This window comes from Oculina patagonica, chromosome 7 (genome assembly GCF_052425735.1).
Source record: "Oculina patagonica isolate OP01 chromosome 7, crgOcupat, whole genome shotgun sequence".
Classification (NCBI taxonomy): Eukaryota; Metazoa; Cnidaria; class Anthozoa; order Scleractinia; family Oculinidae; genus Oculina; species Oculina patagonica.
In genome coordinates this window covers 4937190-4955649 of record NC_135764.1, presented here as the reverse complement: position 1 = coordinate 4955649, position 18460 = coordinate 4937190, and the positions used below count along the sequence as shown (strand labels likewise).

Here is an 18460-nt window from a genome sequence, read left to right as displayed (position 1 = left end):
AGTCGCAATGGCGACTAAAATTTTGGAGCTGGCGACTAAATTTGAACCAAGGTCGCCAGCCTGGCGACTAACATTGAGAGGAAGGATTGAAAGCATCAGCTTAATTTGGTGACTAAAATTTTTCACTGGCGACCAAAACTTGAGTAGTTGGTGGCCAAATGGCCACTAAGGAAAAAAATAAACTTGGAGGGTTGTGTTCCCAAATATAACAGGAAAGTTTTCTCTTGACAGAGCTCCATCTGCACAAATCAAGGTTATTACATGGAAGCAGAAAGTGATTTCTTTTATAAGAAGTCTTTCCTTCCAAGCCTGTCTCTTGGTATACAATAATAGACAAATGACAAAACCTATTCCTTTACTGCACCAGTGCACATCAAAAGAACACAAACGAGACATGCTTAAGCCTTCAACCAGGTCTTAAACTTCCAATTTATTCAAGTTTCAATGATGTAAAAAACAGCATACAACAAGTGTATGAACACACATTACATTTACAAGTCTGAAAGGAGCTGTTTACTGCACTTCCTCTGCCAGTCTCTCTGCCTTGGCTACAGCCTCGCTGATGTCGCCTACCATGTAGAATGCAACTTCAGGTAGATGATCAAATTCACCTAGTAGAGCAAAAATAACTGTTAGCAAAATGCCTACACTAGATAGTGCAGCGCAAGGAAGAAAAACAAGGGAGGGAAAAAGAAGGGCACAACTGTTTTTATTTTATTTGCAAAAAAGAGAAAGATAGGCCTTATCATGGTTTTTGACGCCATCTTGACGAGTAGGTAAAGCGGGTAGAAATTACAGTGTTTCTATGGGAATCCGATGGCAAATATCTTCTTAAAAAATTGAATTCTGGACAACTTATGAATTGTAAAGTTAAGATGCTTTATTATTCGCCAAGTTCGAAGGTTGTCGCTGGGTTAGAAAGTGTTTAGTTAAGTTTCAAATTTTTTCATACATTTGTCTATAATTTTCCCCACGAAACATGTCAATCATGCGAAAAAAAATATAGACAAATGTATGGAAAATTTTAAACTTCACTGAACGCTTTCTAGCCCAGCTACATCCTTCAAACTCGGTGAATAAAAACTTTTGCCTAGTATCTTAACTTTACAATTCATAAGTTGTCCAGAATTCAATTTTTGTAGAAGATATTTGCCGTTGGATTCCCATACAAACACTGTAATTTCTACCCACTTTGCCTACTCGTCAAAATGACATTGGAAACTGTGATAAGGCCTATTAGCCAAGGGGTTGGAGGTGGAGATTGGTATAGGCAGGGGTTTGGGAGTGTATAGTGAAATTGACTGAACTGATTAAGATGTTACAACCATTTGCATTCCGAGGTTGATACAGATAATCAAAAGACCTTATCACAGTGTGTTTTAAAACTTTAGACTCAGTTTGTACATGTAGTGAATGAAATTGCATATCTAGTACAGGGACAAGAATTGGTTAGCTGACACAGTTCTCCCTGAACATTCAATATACAAACTTGTCGCAAACTTGTTCCAGACATACTCATCATTCAAACTTCTTCCAGGTCTCTTAACTAGTTTGTTCCAGATTTCAAGGCTCTGCACTAACCATGCACACAATTACATATGTACACTACAGCACTTGATGCATTAGAATGAATACATGCATTTAATGCATAAAAACCTACCATGGAGGATTTTCTTGAATCCAGAGATGGTGTCCTGTTAATATTCAAACAATTCACAATTATTAAAACATACAGCAACAATTCACAAATTTAAACACTTTTGAAAATATACAAGGCTGAAAAACTATAAAAATATTAGAACTAAAAGAAAGAACCGAACATTTTCGACATTTTATCATCATCAGGGTTAAAAACCGTCCGTGATTGAGCATAGTTTTCATACTTACCGGTATACTTTTAGAAGTCGCAACTTACTGTAACTGTGCAGCACCATAATTTAGAAGCGATAAAAAACTGTAAGCACTTATCATCACCCCACAGATGTAAATTATTGCTGAGCATAAATTAAGAGAATGAAAAACAATACAATTATGGGCCATTGTTTTAAAACATGGTACAGTACATGTGGAATCTGGCCTCATCCACATGGGCTCCTCATTATGATGACCACATTGTAATGCATTTTTGGCCCAAGCAAAATAATACTGTTAGCTATACCAACCTCATTAACATGGTCAACACCTTATTAACATAATGAGATTTCCAATTCATTGTATAAGTACGGATAAATGGAAAATACTTCACTTAGTTAAACAGCTAGGTAAATTTACCTTTAGGGGAACAAGTTTACCATCATGACCCGTGAACACCTCAGCAACTTGGAAAGGCTGTGAGAGGAATCTCTGGATCTTACGTGCACGGGCTACAGTCAGTTTGTCATCTTCAGACAACTCGTCCATACCCAGGATAGCAATGATATCTTGGAGAGATTTGTGGTCCTAAAATAGCCACAATTAAAGTAAGTTTTAAGGTTTGTACAATCTAAAAGCAACTGTCACAAGACACTTTAACAATTTGTTCACTCTCTTGTCACCAAAATGCAGTCACCAGCGGATTTCTTTTTATAACACTGCCTCTTTTTAGTTTTGTTGCACGATTTCTAAGTTCATCATTAATTTCCAAGGTGACCCATCTGTGTGACATTTCCGACTTTCTTTGACTTACAAACTCTGAGATGAAAAAGGAAGCAGTAATTTTGAACTTTGGCTACAATTACAAGTCTTTTCATAAGTGTCACGGATTGACCAGAACATTGCTCAATGTCGTGCTTGAAGATACATGTGAAAACAACAAAGGAAAAAAGCAAAGTGAACCTTTCAAAAGAGAAATTATTAGGCTTACTTTATAGGTGACTGGATTTATGAAAACCAAGTTAATGAAATTTTCACCGTTTTAAGCGCAAATCGTTGTAAATGTGTTTTTCTCGCCAGAAACTATCTCCAAAGTAGACGAAAAAAAAACTAAAGTGAATATCAGTCTTCTTTCTCTTCTCCTCTCCTCTCTCTTTTCTACCTTTCAGCGCGGTAGTTCATTTTTTCCTTTCTCAGCATGTTTTTAGCCACATCGCAGTGTATGTACGTGGTCAAAAACATTCGGGTCACTTTTCGTTGACCATGTTTTGAAAAATCAACTTATATATAATCTTCTGTTATTTTTACCTGCAAGATCTTCTGTACACCTCTGGCTACTTCATAGTGCTCTTGTCCTACAACATTGGGGTCCATGATACGAGATGTGGAATCCAGAGGGTCCACAGCTGGGTAGATTCCCAGCTCAGCAATGCCTCGGGAAAGCACAGTGTTGGCGTCCAAATGAGCAAAGGTGGTGGCAGGGGCAGGATCTGTCAAGTCATCAGCTGGCACATAGATAGCCTGGCAAAAAAAGGTTTCAGGGGATTGAGTGACGACTGACAAAGTGTCATTTGTTCACCTCACTATCCAAATACATTAAGCCTTCAATTGAAATTTTCACCGATTTGTACAAATTTGTACAATTGGACCCTCTCCAGGTAAAAACCTTCTGGAGATCTGTGACAAGGTCCCAGGACTGTTTCAGTGAGATTACATGATGTATAGGGTGTGTTTCAGTTTTCATGTGGATTTCGAGCTATTGTTTATCTCAAATTTGCTTCAGTTTTTGCGTGGAGGCTGATGTGTTTTACATCTTTGTTGAGTCAATGAATGTCGAAAGGCCTAATTCTCTTTGATGGAAATCACAGCTTGCTATTTTGAAGACAAATATTTAAAAGAAAGTAAACAAGTTCGTTCAAGGAAAAATGGTGTTTTTGCAAGAAAGAAGCAACGACTTTGGAGTAGCTGGCACACTGAGTGAAAATTCAAAACAATTTGGTAAAATATTGACATTACTGTGTACTTCAGCTTATAGTACTTCCAGGGTGTCAAGTGACAAATGGCACTTAGAAAATAGGAAAATAGGAATGACAATGTCCAAAAAATAGGAAATAAATAGGAATTCCCACCTCAAAATAGGAAAAAATAGTAGGATTTCTTTGAGTTCTATCCTCTTAACACTCCTAACAGCAACTTTGTTCCACAACCCAACGCTTTAATATTTAACAGGCGCAATGGCATACATCCACAATGTATTGCGTATAAACAAAAACAAGTGTTACCACCTATGTGACCGAGCACAACTCATCCTACAATAATTACCAGATTCCAAATTTCATTAGTTTAATAAGCTTAAACTGTGGGCCCCAAATAGTTATGTCACACTCAAAGTATGTCACACCTTTAATATTTTTCCGCCTGTTTCCTAGACGCATTACTTAGCGGTTTGTATACGCATATCCGTAGGTGTTGTTTTTTGCGAAATGCAGAATTGTATCTAGGTATATATACAGGTATACTTGATTGTATTGTTAAACTCCCTGAAGAAGTGTGCGCTAGTCACACGAAACGCGTAGGAGAAAATAAAAAAGTTTTTGCATGCTATCAAAAGCACTGAGAAAGTCTGGGCACGAGTTTCAGAAGAAAATCACTCATAAAGGCTTCAAAGTGGTCTTTTTTGACATGATGTTTGAGTTTTTTTGTAGAATTTATCAATTTTATTGACAATTTCATTTCAAATATTTCACAATGTTTCTGTGTACCTAGGAAAACCCTTAAAAAATAGGAAAAAATAGGAATTTCATGAAAAAATAGGAGAAAATAGGAGGCAGGCCAAAAAATAGGAAAAAATAGGAACTTGACACCCTGTACTTCATTTGAAAGTATATTTCATGCTGAACACTTTGATATATAGTTTATGGGGGCTGGGAGGTAAAGAAGAAGAGCTGTTGCCATTTTAAAACATGTACCACGAACGATAAAGTTTCTCTCAGAAACTTGGTAATTAAAGGGTTAAGGAAAGAAATTCACCTGTACTGATGTGATAGATCCCTTTCTTGTTGAGGTAATTCTTTCCTGCATAGTACCCATATCAGTGGCTAGCGTGGGCTGATAACCTACAGCAGATGGAATACGTCCTAACAGAGCTGACACCTGCAAACAAAACAACAAACAGAATTAAAAGAATTACTCTTAAAGTAGTACAAAGGTGCAACAGTGAATGGCTCTTTTTTTTTTCACTTCCCAGGTTTCAGGATTACGAGATTGTTTCACACTTATGAACGCAACCTCAGTAAATTTTACAACCAGCTAAAGCACAGATCAAGCACTGAAATAATCTTTGTAACCTGCTACTCCTTTAAAAATATTATCGAGAAGGCAGGTTACCATCATACAGAACATCCTGAGCTGGATTATCAGTGCAACGTTGATATATGATCAGTTTCTACTCAGGAAAAGCCTCAAATGAAGTTTATGGTTGTTAGTAAGGAGAATATTAATATTTTAAGATGGTTACTGGAGAGTAGATCCACTGTACACACCTCAGAGCCGGCTTGAGTGAAACGGAAGATGTTGTCAATGAAAAGCAGCACATCTTGTCCCTCTTCATCACGGAAATACTCAGCTACAGTCAGGCCAGTCAGGGCAACACGAGCACGAGCACCTGGAGGCTCATTCATTTGACCGTACACCAGGGCCACCTAAAAAGCAAAACACAACAAACATGCATCAAACATAACCTTACTAGGGCCAAAATGATGCTTTGATACCAGAGAAATTATAGTTTACATCCTTTGCCAAAATTGAACTTAAACTTTCGATCATTACCTTGGAACTCTTGTCCTTCAAGCTGATGACACCAGACACTATCATTTCATGGTACAAGTCGTTTCCTTCACGTGTTCTCTCCCCAACACCAGCAAACACAGAGTACCCACCATGAGCTTTAGCTACATTGTTGATCAGTTCCATGATAAGCACAGTCTTGCCAACACCAGCACCACCAAACAGACCTGTATAAAATTGACGCAAACCAATATTAGTGCAGCAAAGATACAGTCCATATAGAAAACAAACAATGAAGAGTCTACTATTGGAAAAACAAAATATTGACAGGTAGTTTTACTGGTACAGCTACTTTTTAAATAAGGGCTAAAGGCTAAGTTTAATACAATTCATTTTCAGTGAAACATACCAATCTTTCCACCCTTAGCATATGGAGCAAGCAGATCTACCACTTTTATTCCTGTTACTAGAATCTCCTGTTCTGTGCTCATTTCAACAAATTCAGGAGCTTCTGCGTGGATGGCAGATCGTCTGTAAAAAAAATTAGAAAATCAGTTAATACATGATTTTGCATGCACAAGTGTTTCCCTTTACTGAAACCAACACACTTCTTGTTCATTTTTGATACAATATCAGTTTATTGTTATAATTATTAGTCTGGTGTATTTATTATTCCTTATTAGTCAAGAATCATTACTCTATCTGGAAGTTTCTTTCTTTTATATGACATAAAAGTATAACATATTGAAAATTTTTGCTGGGTCATCAAGCACATCGTCATGTTTTGACAATGATTTCTCTGCTAATTTGTTTGTTTGCTTTTTTTTTTGGCTAATTCTGCTTCCAGAAATTTGTTTTCATACTCACACATATTAGTGCCAACTTACTTGTCTGTGTCAACAGGTCCTCTCTCGTCAATAGGTTCTCCAATAACATTAATAATTCTTCCTAGTGTTTCTGGACCAACAGGAATTGTGATGGGGCCGCCAGTATCTTTGCACTTTTGGCCTCTCACAAGACCTTCTGTACCGTCCATAGCGATGGTGCGCACGGTGTTTTCACCTAAAGAAGTAAAATTAGTGAACAAGTCTCTTATTAAAAGATTGTGCATTTTATTATGCAGGGTTGCATATAACAGTCGGTCATCGGACATTGGCCGACCAAAATTTGGAAATGTCTGACGAAATTCCAAAGTGTGGTCAGAAATGATGTCTGGACAAGTTTTTGATTGTACATCATTTTAGGGCAACAATAAATAAAAATCTGTCCGACCACAATTTTGTTTTGTCCGACCAAGATGGTGTCTTAGTAGGACATATGTCCTTTCAAGTGAACAAATTATTTGCAGCCCTGTTATGGGTTCTGGCATCATGCAAACTAAACAGTTATGAACACGATTTTGTCCAGTATTTGGATCTTGACCTCATGATACCACTATTGCTGGCTTGCAACCACGTGACAAAGCGGCCATGTTGGGGGTCAAAACAATAAAATAAATTTTCGCAAAATTTGCATGATAAAAAAAGTTAAATTCCCAGTCGAGGGAAACGCTTTGTTCCTGTCCCCCAACATGGCCGCCGTGACGTCACTTGCAAGCCAGCAATACAGATGTGTCATGTAAAACTGTACCCTGTCTATGTGATAATGATAAAAAATCTTACCAGCCCACTTTAGGCAAGTACAAATTTGTACACTTTTAGTAAGGTCAGTTGCCCAGGTGATGAGGACAGAAACTTTTAAGGTTAAGAATTTTGGTACAAAGGTACTTTTAAAACATTCATTCAGTTGATTAAAATACAAGACTGATTACAGAAATGATTTGTGATTAAAAAGCATTTGCTTCCAAAAATTTCTCACAATAGCGGAACAAAATTGTGGATTCCATAAAGTACGGTGGCTATTGAGGAGTCCAGCATGGAGGTACCCTAGAGGTCTGGGGGTGTTGCCATTTCCACAAATATTCTTAAAGTTTAAATCTGAAAAAGAAAAATAAAGCTACAAAACGATTCTCAAAAGAGTAAAAAAAATCCTTACCTAAATGTTGGGCGACTTCCAGAATAAGTCTTGGCGATCTACCTTCGACTTCAAGGGAGTTCAAAATGGGAGGTAGATCCTCGTCAAATTGAACATCTACAACAGCGCCGATAACAGCAATAATTTTCCCAACTGCTCCGGGCTTTGCTGCTGGCGTTGAAGTTGACTTTGGTGCGGCAGCCGAAGCTGCAGCCGCGGCAGAGACGGGTTTGTCAGTTGAAACATAGCGACGGTTATCTAGAGGAGGGAATGTAGAAGTCATATTTAGACAAAGCTTACGATATACCGAGAAATGCAATATCGCCACACATTTACCAGTAGAGTACAGCATGCCAAAAGCTACATTCGACCGAGTAAGTAACAGTTTAAGTAACTTCATTCACTATCACACTTTAAAGTGAATTTAGCAATGTATTTCTACACATGTGACTAAAAGTCAGTAACGAAATCAACGTGTCTTCCGTCGTGCGCCCTCCTAAAAGAAACCCACTTCAAGTGCAAAAGTGAAACACAATTTACGGTATATTTTGTACTCACATAGTTGCGAACATACTGGAAGTGTTCTCTGTTGTGTTTGTCTTAAAGTTCGAGCTACAAGGTTAGGTCTAAAAGCGGTTCTTGCCGCACGCCGTAAACCATGAACCAACATGGCGGCCGAGAAGAATGATGTGTGCGGCGCCGGTGACCATGTGACCTACGATAATGCACGAACATCGAGGGATGTTTCCGAAAATTGCCGAACATTAACGAGTCCAAAGGCCTCAGGAAGCCCGGGGATAGTCGCCTGGAAGTCTGATTTCCGTCACAGCATGACATGTGCACGTGATTGGATCATGACACAAATATTGCGTATCGATTTCAGCCAATAGAATTCGCGAAAAACACAGAGCACGCGACTCTCCATGCTCTCTGCTTCAATATTCAGGCAAATGTACGAGATGTTTTTCTTCTCGCACATGGTAGCCAGAAGTCGTTGGGCTTTACGTTTTGCCTATATATTCGTCTTTGGTTAAAGGATAGGAAGAAGTGTTGTACTTTTAAGAAAGTAAGTTTCTTTGGCGTTTTTAAGTGAAAGTTTCGAAAAGAACTATTTGTGGGCGCCTTCAAAATTTGGCGGGAAGAAATTGATTTGTTATTGCGCGAATAACGTGGAACGGCGAATTGAATGCTCTTCCCGTGAAATTTTGCTTATAAATTTAATGTTATTATTGTGTGATGTCGGCTTCAGAACTAGAATTCAGTTAAAAACTGAAAAATTTTCAGCAGTAAAGGAAATCGTTCATTTTGCTTTTTGTTTACAATAGCAATGTGGTCGGAATTGTTCTTTCTTGCGAGGGTATTTACATAATTCGTTGATACAATGTCGGTTTCTTTTGGAAGAATTAGTGCCCCAGAAGACTTGGTACTAATTCTAAGTATATATTGTACTTTCTTAATTTGACTAAATCACATTATCTTTTTATTCCATTTAACAGATGTCCGTGGCGCGAACTACAGATTTATAACTGATCTTTGAAGCAACACTTCACATTCGACTGCGGGGAGATCGAAAAATCAAAAGATGTCACTATTTTAGCGAGGCTTTTGGCTCCTTCTTCTACCTAAGTTGGATACAATAACGACCGTAGAGGAATTGATTCAATGAATCGACAAATTTTCATCTTGTTGTTGGCGAGGACTATTAAACTAGTCGCAGATAATTTGGATAGCTGAGTGCTCAAAGCATTGTTATGGAGACGGCACAGCCAATTCAAATTCGTATCCGATAAAATTATCTTTATCCGCAGGGGAGGTGACAAGGTTTTCGGTCGTAGAAACTTTTGATACAGTGGTACATTATGGGTTTAAAGTTACCAACACGATATTTTCTTTTGTGTACATTTCTGACGCTCTCATTTTGGATTTTATTTAACGTGATGTCTTTCGTGTATGTTGGAACGATCGACAAGTACGAAACAAGGGGCCATGGGAGGCATCTACAGAACGATAGTCCCACAGACGAATTTGACAGAGAAATGGGGAACGTGGAAAAGGATATTAGTACTTTGGGTTTAATTCGAAATAGCGAGGATCAGAGGGTTAGAGAGACGGGATATGAGAAACATGCTTTCAATGAACTGATCAGCAACAGGTTGGGATTTAATCGTGAAATACAAGACACAAGGCATGAGATGTAAGTACTTCAATATTGCATCAATTTCCTTTTGCTGTTTATGCTGTAGTTCATGTACCGTATTTTCTTGACTGTTCAATCAAGTATGCCCCGCAAACTTTGTTTATAATTTGGAAAAAATAAAGGAGGAGGGCTGAATTCGGGGGTACAAATAAAATATTGTTTTCTTTGGAGATGCATGTCCCTTCAAAGTGGAGTTGGGGCCCAGGGGGGTACTCCGGCTTGTGAATGACGGGGATGATCGAAGGATTTTTTTGGGTTTGAAATTTTCGATTCCGGGATTTTTTTGGGTTGGAAAATTTGGCGTATTTTTTTGGGTGACTTGATTCAAATAGGGGATTTTTTTGGGTATTAAAAACGAACTAAAGTGCCTTGGCGTATTTATGGTATGATGAATAATCAAACTCGGCGATGCCCCTCCTGGCAATTTAGGGGTAATTTGACAAGGGATTTTTTTGGGGGTTATTTTTGGTCCAGGGATTTTTTTGGGTAATGTCGGAAGACTTAGGGATTTTTTTGGGTCTTGAGTTTTGCCTTCTTCGATCATCCCCGTCATTTACAAGCCGGAGTACCCCCCTGGGAGTTGGGGGCTTATATAATATTACCCTCGTTTTACTAGGGGTGGTGAATGGTCCTTCAAAAAATGCAAAATTTTAGCTGATTTCCAGGGGTCTGGTCATCTTGCATTTTTTGGGGGACCTTCTCCGAGTGTTGATTTCTTATTCAATGCTAAGGAGGTCTTGGGCTCGCAGAAAAGATATCGATATCAGTCTCCCAGTCTCGCAAAGTCTAGTCTAGTTAGTCACACACCACAGAGTTCTGTTTGGTTGTCCAAACATTGGCTTGTATTGCAAGAGGCCTGTTTTGCCCAAGAACAGAACACGACAGTCCTGGCCAGATTATAATAATACTACTGGGCAGAGTGCAATGCACCACACAACCTCCCATGTTATGATGTTTGCTTCAGGTAATCCACCATGATACCAAAAAAGATGGTGACTGGTACATTTACCTAAAATTCCTAGCACATTCTTTTTCTGTATGGTGGATTGTCTCAGAGTTTGATTTACTGTTCTTTTTTTGCAGGTGTCGATCGATGACATACTCCTCAAACTTGCCGTCAGCCAGTATTATTATTTGCTTTCACAATGAAGCGTGGTCGACATTATTGAGAACTGTACACAGCATCTTTAACAGGACAGCAGAAAGTCTAGTACGTGAAATAATTTTGGTTGACGACCTTAGCACGCTAGAGGTATTGAAAGACAAACTTCAAAATTATGTGGCTGAATTTCCTAAACTTCGGTTAGTTCGGACATCTAAGCGAGAAGGGCTTATACGAGGGAGAATGTTAGGGGCAAAGCAAGCCACAGGAGACGTGCTGGTCTTCTTGGACAGTCACTGTGAAGTGAATAAAGAATGGCTTCCTCCACTTCTGGAAAGAATCAAGGAAAATCCCACTACGGTCGTTTGTCCTGTTATTGACATAATCAGCTCAGACACGCTGGAATATCAGACATCTCCTCTAGTGCGGGGAGGATTCAACTGGGGCCTCCATTTTTCGTGGGAATCAGTGCCGAAACATTTGCTGGTTAAGCCTGAAGACTTTGTTCAGCCTAGAAGGTGAGGAAAACTCATTATACCCTTATAAATACTAGCAAAATGAACTTGTTTATCTTTCTGGCCAATCAGCTCCAAAACCTTAAAATTAATTGTAATTTGTTGTCGTAGTCTTTGAATATAGTTATTGACCTTCGGTAGCATTTTAAAATACCAATATAAAAGTTCGAATGAGACCTAAATTTTTTGTTAAAATTAAAGGCAGTAGTTTAAGTCCTTATTTGAACTTTTATACTGGTGTTGTCATAGTGTTCTACTTGTCACAAATTATGTAATTTTTGCCTCAATTTCTGAGTGGTTTAATTTTATACAACACGGCAAGTAATTAGCTGTTTTCTACTACATGCAGAATTGCAGTGATTGGTTCTGGTAATTTCACCAAAATCAGAAATGGCTCTGTTCAGTTAGGTCAGGTAGGTTTCACCTGAGAAAAGTATTCAAATGATATATTGTTTTATTGTTTTTACAGATCACCGACCATGGCTGGAGGCTTGTTTGCTATGGATCGGAATTACTTCAACCAACTTGGTCAGTATGATGCAGGAATGAACATCTGGGGTGGTGAAAATTTAGAGATCTCCTTTAGGGTAAGTTATATAAAAGTATGTGCTGGACCGGTGCCTGAAATTTTAACGAACATTCACTATTAATTTGTAGCACTAGAGTTAGTCAGAGAAATTCGGAAGATCTCTGTGGAAGGGGAACATTGGGGGAGAGGGGGGGGGGGGGAGGGGCAAACAATGCAAATTATGCTGCAAAAATTCAGCAAATACCAGAATACTGTGAAAAATTTGGAAAATACCAGCAATGTCATAGTTAGCCTGTATATGGCTAGCAGTTTCATTGTTGCAAAAAACAAGGCAAAAGTTTACGAAAACATTAAAAACAATGACACGACTTTTAAGATAAAGTACAACTGTTTGCTATTTTATTACACATTAAACTTGTCTTACAGAATAAGGCTGTTTTGCTTTGTTTCTGTTATGAACAGATATCCAAAAATGGTCTGAAAAATGTGTAGGATAAGTTTTAAAACCAGCTATCATCTACCAAAACACTAAGGATGTGCATCCCACAGGTTTGGAGAATACCACAAAACTGCAGTTCATGATTAAAATTGATGAAATTACCACAATACACAAACTCCAAACCAACCCTACTACCTTCTGCAGATTTGCATCATCAGTAGATGGAATTTTTAGAGTTGCATCTTAGACATCTTTGAAAAGAGGAAATTTATATATTGAACATGCAAAGCGAGGTGTTTGTTACTTAGACTGTATTTATCATTTGAAACAATAACTTTTTAAATTTCTTTTATTTTCTATTTAGATCTGGATGTGTGGGGGCACTCTTGAGATCATCCCTTGCTCTAGAGTTGGGCATCTGTTCCGCAAGTGGCGGCCTTATGGATCAGATTCACAAGGGGACACTATGTCGTATAACTCCATGAGAGTTGCCGAAGTCTGGCTTGATGATTACAAAAAGTATTTTTACCAAACCAAGAAAGATTTGGTGGGAAAACCATTCGGGAACGTGACTTCTAGGGTGGCGTTAAGGAAGAAGTTGAACTGTAAGAGTTTTAAATGGTATGTGGAAAATGTCTACCCTGAATTAATGCTTCCTCAAGAAGGTGGAGCTGGCAATGGTGGTACTTGGCAGCACTTGTCGCAGAAAAACCCTGTGATCTTAAGGAAGGGAAACGTAAGTGATACTTAAAACACTGGGCTTATGTTATGGGAGCAGGGCTGCAAATAACCGTCGGTCATCTGACATTGGCCGACCAAAATTTGCTAATGTCCGACGAAATCCCAATTGTGGTCGGACATGATATCCGGACAATTTTTTGATCATAAATCATTTTACGGCAACAGTGAATAAAAATATGACCAACCACAATTTGGTTTTGTCCGACCAAGATGGTGTCTTATATTAGTAGGACATATGTCCTTTCAAATGAAAAAAAATTCTTTGCAGCCCCGTGGGAGGGGTTTGTATTTTGAAACAAGTTAGGTTATTATTTGGTTTGAAATCTGTATGTAATTTAAGTTGTACCGGTACAACCCTTCAAGTTAACTTTTTTCTGTATTGGCCATTTGGCGACTACAGTCGAAGCTCTCTTAACGGACACTCTCGTAAGCGGACAGCTCTACTTACGGCCACCTTGCTAGAAACTCCGTTTTTACTCCCATACAAACTCTGTATTTTTACATTCTCGTAAGCGGTCATTCCCGTAAGCAGCCGCGGACACTTTCCGAGATTACGACTTAGACTTTTTCTTTGTTTTTAAGCTCCCGTAAGCGGACACTGCAAAGAAAATCATATAAAAAACCTCTGTATCTTGTATTAATCAATCAACTTCACATCGCTGTTCGTCACAATGATTTTACTGTAATACAGTACCATATTTTAGTGTTTGTTTTGTCGTCATCCACGTCCGGTTACATTTCGAAACACCACTAACATGCATATTACCATTATGTTAGCTGGGCAAGCTCCCGTAAGTGGCCATCTATCCCCTACACCTCTAGTGGCCGCTTACAAGAACCATTCACGTAAGCGGCCAGCTCCAGTTGCGGACACTTTTTTCGCGTCCCGAGGGTGTCTGCTTATGAGAGCTTCGACTGCATCTATTTAAGTGAAGTTGCTAATAGAAACTTTTGTTCGCTAAAATATTACTATCTGTAAATCAACACACCAAAAATGAAACGCAAAATTTTTCCCTGACAAAACTTATGAAAACAAAAAAAACAACAAGTTACAAAAAAAAAAAAAAAAAAAAAAAGAATAAAAGATTGGTTTACAAATCCCAGAAATGCTGTGGTACTGGTTCCCAGTAGGTTTTAATAGCAGAACAACACATTTTTCAAAGTAAAACTATAAATGCACAGAGCAGCTTTTGTAAGTTTGGATGATAGCTTGCTTAACCTGTGGAGCAGTTGTCTTGTAGTCGCAAGGACGGCAACTTGTTCTACAATTTAGTTGCCAGTTCGAAAATTCTTATTGCGATGGCTGCTTAGATGGCCGCAACTTGAAAGATTGTGGTAATACAGTTTTCTTTTCAAGAATTTTGGTGGGGGTTATGAGAGAGAGGCTTATTTCAAACAATATATCTGTTAGTCTCATACAAAAGAAATAAAGTGGACTTTTTTTTTTGTGACCTCATGGTCTCTGTTTGACCCAACAGCTTCTAAATGTCGGCAGCTCCTTGTGTCTTGACACTCCTGGTCGTGCAAGTGAAAAGAAAGCTTCTGCTCTGCTACACAATTGTCATGAGACTAATGCAAAGGTGGGAACTGACTTGTGAACAGTTATTGATTGTGTAATTTGCCAATGTCTACCATGATATATTGTTGACATTAAACCAGTAACTGACCACTGAGAGACACTTTACCCTGCAGCTTTATAATATGCATGTAATTATAATAGTGTTAGGACTGTTAGGTTAAGTCTGATTCTGTTTGTTCAAAGAGCGATTAAGCTTATTTAGGATCAGTATGAAATTTGATTTTAATTTTTAAGCCTTTCGGTGAGGTTTTCTGATAACACTTTGTACTTCCAGTAAATGTCCATACTCCCCCTTCAGAAGAAAGGATTGGATATTCCTGGGGGTGGGGGGTCCTCCAAGACCAACAAATTTATAGAAATGTATGAAGTTATTTTGAAATTTCCAGAGGGGGCGGGTGTTCTAATAAAAAAAATCCCTTCCGATGGGAAGGTATGGATATTTTATGGAACTACGCACTTCACCCTCTAGATTCAATGTCAATTAAATCATCTCAAACTCTGCAAAACATTAACTGCAAAATCACTTTATTTAAGAGAAATTGATCCCTTGATCATGCAACTTTTATTCCTCAGTGGATAGTGTTTTTTTGCTTTTGAACAAATGCACTGTGATTCAAGTCAAAAAATTAATGTCATGCATTCCCCAAAACACAAAACTTTGTGTGTAAAGTTCTACGTACAGTTACTGTTGTTTAAGATAATAATTACGTGAATGGGTTACTTTACATTTTTTTCATTGAAGATTTGTGGTTTATGAAAAATATTTTATCTTGTTTTAGTTCTGGTCACTAAATCAAGACAATGAGTTAAAGATTGACAGCTTGCTATGTTTAGAAGTGACCAGACATAGCAATGTGCCTAAGGTCATGAAGTGTCATGGTCAAGGAGAAACTCAGGAGTGGCGATATAATAAGGTAGAGTACTTCAATTCAAACTTGTCAACATTATTTGATCCCGGAAATAATTTTAGGACATGGAACAATCAAAATTATATGACCACACTAGTGACATGCTTGCCTGCCACTGATTGGCAAGTTCTACCCAAGTACATGTAGTGTTGTCTGATACATGAAACTTAAATTCCTGTGGAAACAAGAAAAATGCACTGCCTCCTCCCTACTCCTCGCCCCCCCCCCCTCCCAATAACACACAGTGTCACCTCCCTCTTCTTTTGGTAGTAGATAAAAAAGATTTCTTTTTAATGACAGACAAGTTAACAATATGTTATACTGGGCCATCAACGTTTCCGCAAAGTGGGAAGATACTAGAATTTTGAATGCTGCCTTTTTACCTACATTTTGGTGACTTGCATGTAATCCTGAACCCTAAGTTTTCAATAGTGGTCAAATTTAAATTTCTTTTGACAATGTTACCTAGCACCATAGGCCTGCAATGTGTGCAGAGGGCTAGATAAACAATTTATTTGAAATTATTTAGATGTAGCTTCAAACTCTCAAAACTAACTTACACAAATATACTCGCAATAAGTAAGGAGAATTTCTATTTCAAGATTGGAACTTGATTTCATTTCTTTTTCTTTCAGAAGACTCTTCAGCTGTACCACACAGCATCAGGCCTGTGCATGGTTTCCGTGGGAACATCTTCTGTGAAGATGGGGATCTGTGACGATACCGACTATCAAAAATGGCAGTTCAGTTATGACTAGGATGGAAACTGATCACATCAGGAATAATTTATGATAAATACAAAGCAATATGTACATGCATATTAGTTATTTAAGGCAGTTTGCTCAGAAAGCAAAGGCCTTCATGTCGAGGAGTTAAGTCTCATGTAAGGAGTGCTTGTGTCACAGACACTACTCTGAGGTGAACTTTAAAGCCTCTGACACAGCTGTTGCAGGGCATGATGCCCTTATTGCACAGGACACGATAGGAATGCTAAGCATAAGATCTTAAACATTGACAATTTTGAACTCTTAGAAGTGTTGGTGTCTCACAGAGTCTTTAAGTAGTATGATCAGCCTTGCAGTCTTGTTTCTTAGAAGTATCTAGCAATTGTATCAATTCACAATTCAATTCTTCACTTCTCTTGATAGGCAGTGGCACTTTTGAGCTTCCATTTTCTCTCATCCATTCCCGGGGGGGGGGGGGGGGTACTCAAAAAAGTTTTGTACGGGGAGGCTCCGCCCCGAGCTCTTACCCCTTACCCTTTTATATACCATTTTGCCAGAAATTGTACCCCTTTCATATACTTATTAATGAAAAAAGGTACCCCTTTCATATACCTGAAAGTCATGGTATAGACTTAAAACATGACGTTTTCTTTTCATTTTCAAGTAGCGCTTAATAAATTGAAATAATACAGCCATAAATTGCATCTGTTCGAAATATTTTAATTAAAAGCCCTTTCAAAAACCTAAATGACAGATTTCTATACTCTTTCGTATACCTAAACTTGTGAAATCCCTACCCTTTTATATACCTGGATCCTGAAAAAGGTACCCCTTTCGGGCGGAGCCTCCCCGTATAGGCCATTATAGGGAGTACCCCCCCCCCCCCCGGGCATCCATTATAAAATGCTGTGGTTGTTTTTCCCATAGTTTATATTGAAGTTTATTACATTTCTTACCATTCTCCTTTGAAAAAATTTCCTTATGATCCTTTGAAACAAAGGCAAAACAAATTAAAAAAATGAATTGTAGTACATTATACAGTATTTTGATAGTTACAAAAAATTATTTCCCTTTAGTGTGAAACACAAGGGTTTAGTTTCCATCATTTTTCCATCATTTGTGTACAGAAAAAAATTAAAATGATTACAGTCAAAACACCTCAAGCGTTCCTGTCAAGGGTGGATTAATGATTCCATTATTACAAATTTGACTACTGACAGCAGAAAAAGTGGGAAAAATGTCGTTGACCTGTTTCATGCAAATTGGGGAACTTTTTCAAATTCTCACGTGTCTTTCGCATGAATGAAATCAACATTCGAGTTTTGAATCAAGTCGCTGTTTGAACATCAAAATATTTAATTCAAGAATGGAATATTGAAGCAAAGAATGAAATCAAATTTGCAATAATGGAATCATTAATCTACCCTTGACAGAAATGTTTGAAGTGTTTTGACTGTAAGGATAATTTCATTTACCAAAATATTTGTGACAAATGTCACATTTAATAGTGCTTTGTTACTAAAAAGTTCAGAGCGCAATTTAGTAGTTAGTTCTAGTGAGCAATAATTATATTTTTACCATTGTAACTGAGTAATTTATTACAGCAAAAAATTGAAATCAACTGCAAGGATGTGACAAAATTTTGTTAATTGTCAATCATTTGTCAATTGGTGAAAGGAAGAACTCGCTCACCGAGTGAGACCTGTTTTGAATAAAATATGACCAGCCGTGATATAAAGTGCAATTGTTTTGTTTTTGGAACTCGTTTGGAAAATCATGTCAATGACAGATCGTTGGGAGACAAGGTCAGCCTCCAACCTTGTTCCCAAGTTCTCCTTGACATGGTAGGAAGAGGAGAGAGCCTGGGATGGAGGTTGGGAGAAAATAATTGCGAAACATTCTCCAACAATAGGGCAGTGCGACTGTGCAGCAAAACACTTGGTGAACTGGATGTTTTTTCTTCACTAAAGCAGGAAATTCTGTTTAAAGATGTTCCTACACAGGCTACTGAAGACGTATAATAGGAGCACTTTGTTGCAGGGTGATGAATTCCTGTCCCCTGAGCCACTTGTATC

At 38.1% G+C, this 18460-nt stretch overlaps 2 protein-coding genes across 4 annotated transcripts; one reads left to right on the top strand and one right to left on the bottom strand.

Annotated features, from left to right (window-relative positions):
• Positions 1–410: 410 nt before the first annotated feature.
• LOC144660972 (ATP synthase subunit beta, mitochondrial-like) lies at positions 411–8367 on the bottom strand. The gene is made up of 11 exons (XM_078521695.1): positions 8209–8367; positions 7672–7908; positions 6525–6699; positions 6047–6168; positions 5680–5864; positions 5394–5552; positions 4882–5004; positions 3160–3372; positions 2272–2439; positions 1661–1694; positions 411–611 (listed from the first exon to the last, which is right to left on the bottom strand). The coding sequence occupies exons 1-11, from the start codon at positions 8318–8320 to the stop codon at positions 514–516; spliced, it is 1626 nt and encodes a 541-aa protein (XP_078377821.1). The 5' UTR covers positions 8321–8367; the 3' UTR covers positions 411–513.
• Positions 8368–8496: 129 nt separating this feature from the next.
• Positions 8497–16841, top strand: LOC144660970 (polypeptide N-acetylgalactosaminyltransferase 11-like). Of its 3 annotated transcripts, none has more exons than XM_078521694.1 (8): positions 8497–8716; positions 9147–9844; positions 10931–11467; positions 11934–12051; positions 12797–13168; positions 14652–14753; positions 15532–15666; positions 16299–16841. In XM_078521694.1, exons 2-8 carry the CDS (start codon positions 9510–9512, stop codon positions 16416–16418), a joined length of 1719 nt encoding a protein of 572 aa, XP_078377820.1. In that variant the 5' UTR covers positions 8497–8716; positions 9147–9509; the 3' UTR covers positions 16419–16841. The 3 variants fall into 3 exon arrangements, with proteins under 3 accessions (XP_078377820.1, XP_078377818.1, XP_078377819.1); XM_078521692.1 differs by having other exon boundaries at positions 16296–16841; XM_078521693.1 differs by lacking the exon at positions 8497–8716 and having other exon boundaries at positions 8761–9844; positions 16296–16841.
• The last annotated feature ends 1619 nt before the right edge of the window (positions 16842–18460 follow it).

Excerpts from the sequence above, each read along its gene's own strand:
- LOC144660970 (XM_078521692.1), top strand. The coding sequence starts at position 9,510 with ATGGGTTTAAAGTTACCAACACGATATTTTCTTTTGTGTACATTTCTG. Across the intron at positions 12,052-12,796 it reads ATTTAGAGATCTCCTTTAGG|ATCTGGATGTGTGGGGGCAC; the intron begins GTAAGTTATATA and ends TTTTCTATTTAG. Across the intron at positions 15,667-16,295 it reads AGGAGTGGCGATATAATAAG|AAGACTCTTCAGCTGTACCA; the intron begins GTAGAGTACTTC and ends TTTTTCTTTCAG.
- LOC144660972 (XM_078521695.1), bottom strand. The coding sequence starts at position 8,320 with ATGTTGGTTCATGGTTTACGGCGTGCGGCAAGAACCGCTTTTAGACCT. Across the intron at positions 6,169-6,524 it reads GGACCTGTTGACACAGACAA|ACGATCTGCCATCCACGCAG; the intron begins GTAAGTTGGCAC and ends TTTTTTTTACAG. Across the intron at positions 5,005-5,393 it reads TCACTCAAGCCGGCTCTGAG|GTGTCAGCTCTGTTAGGACG; the intron begins GTGTGTACAGTG and ends TTTTGTTTGCAG.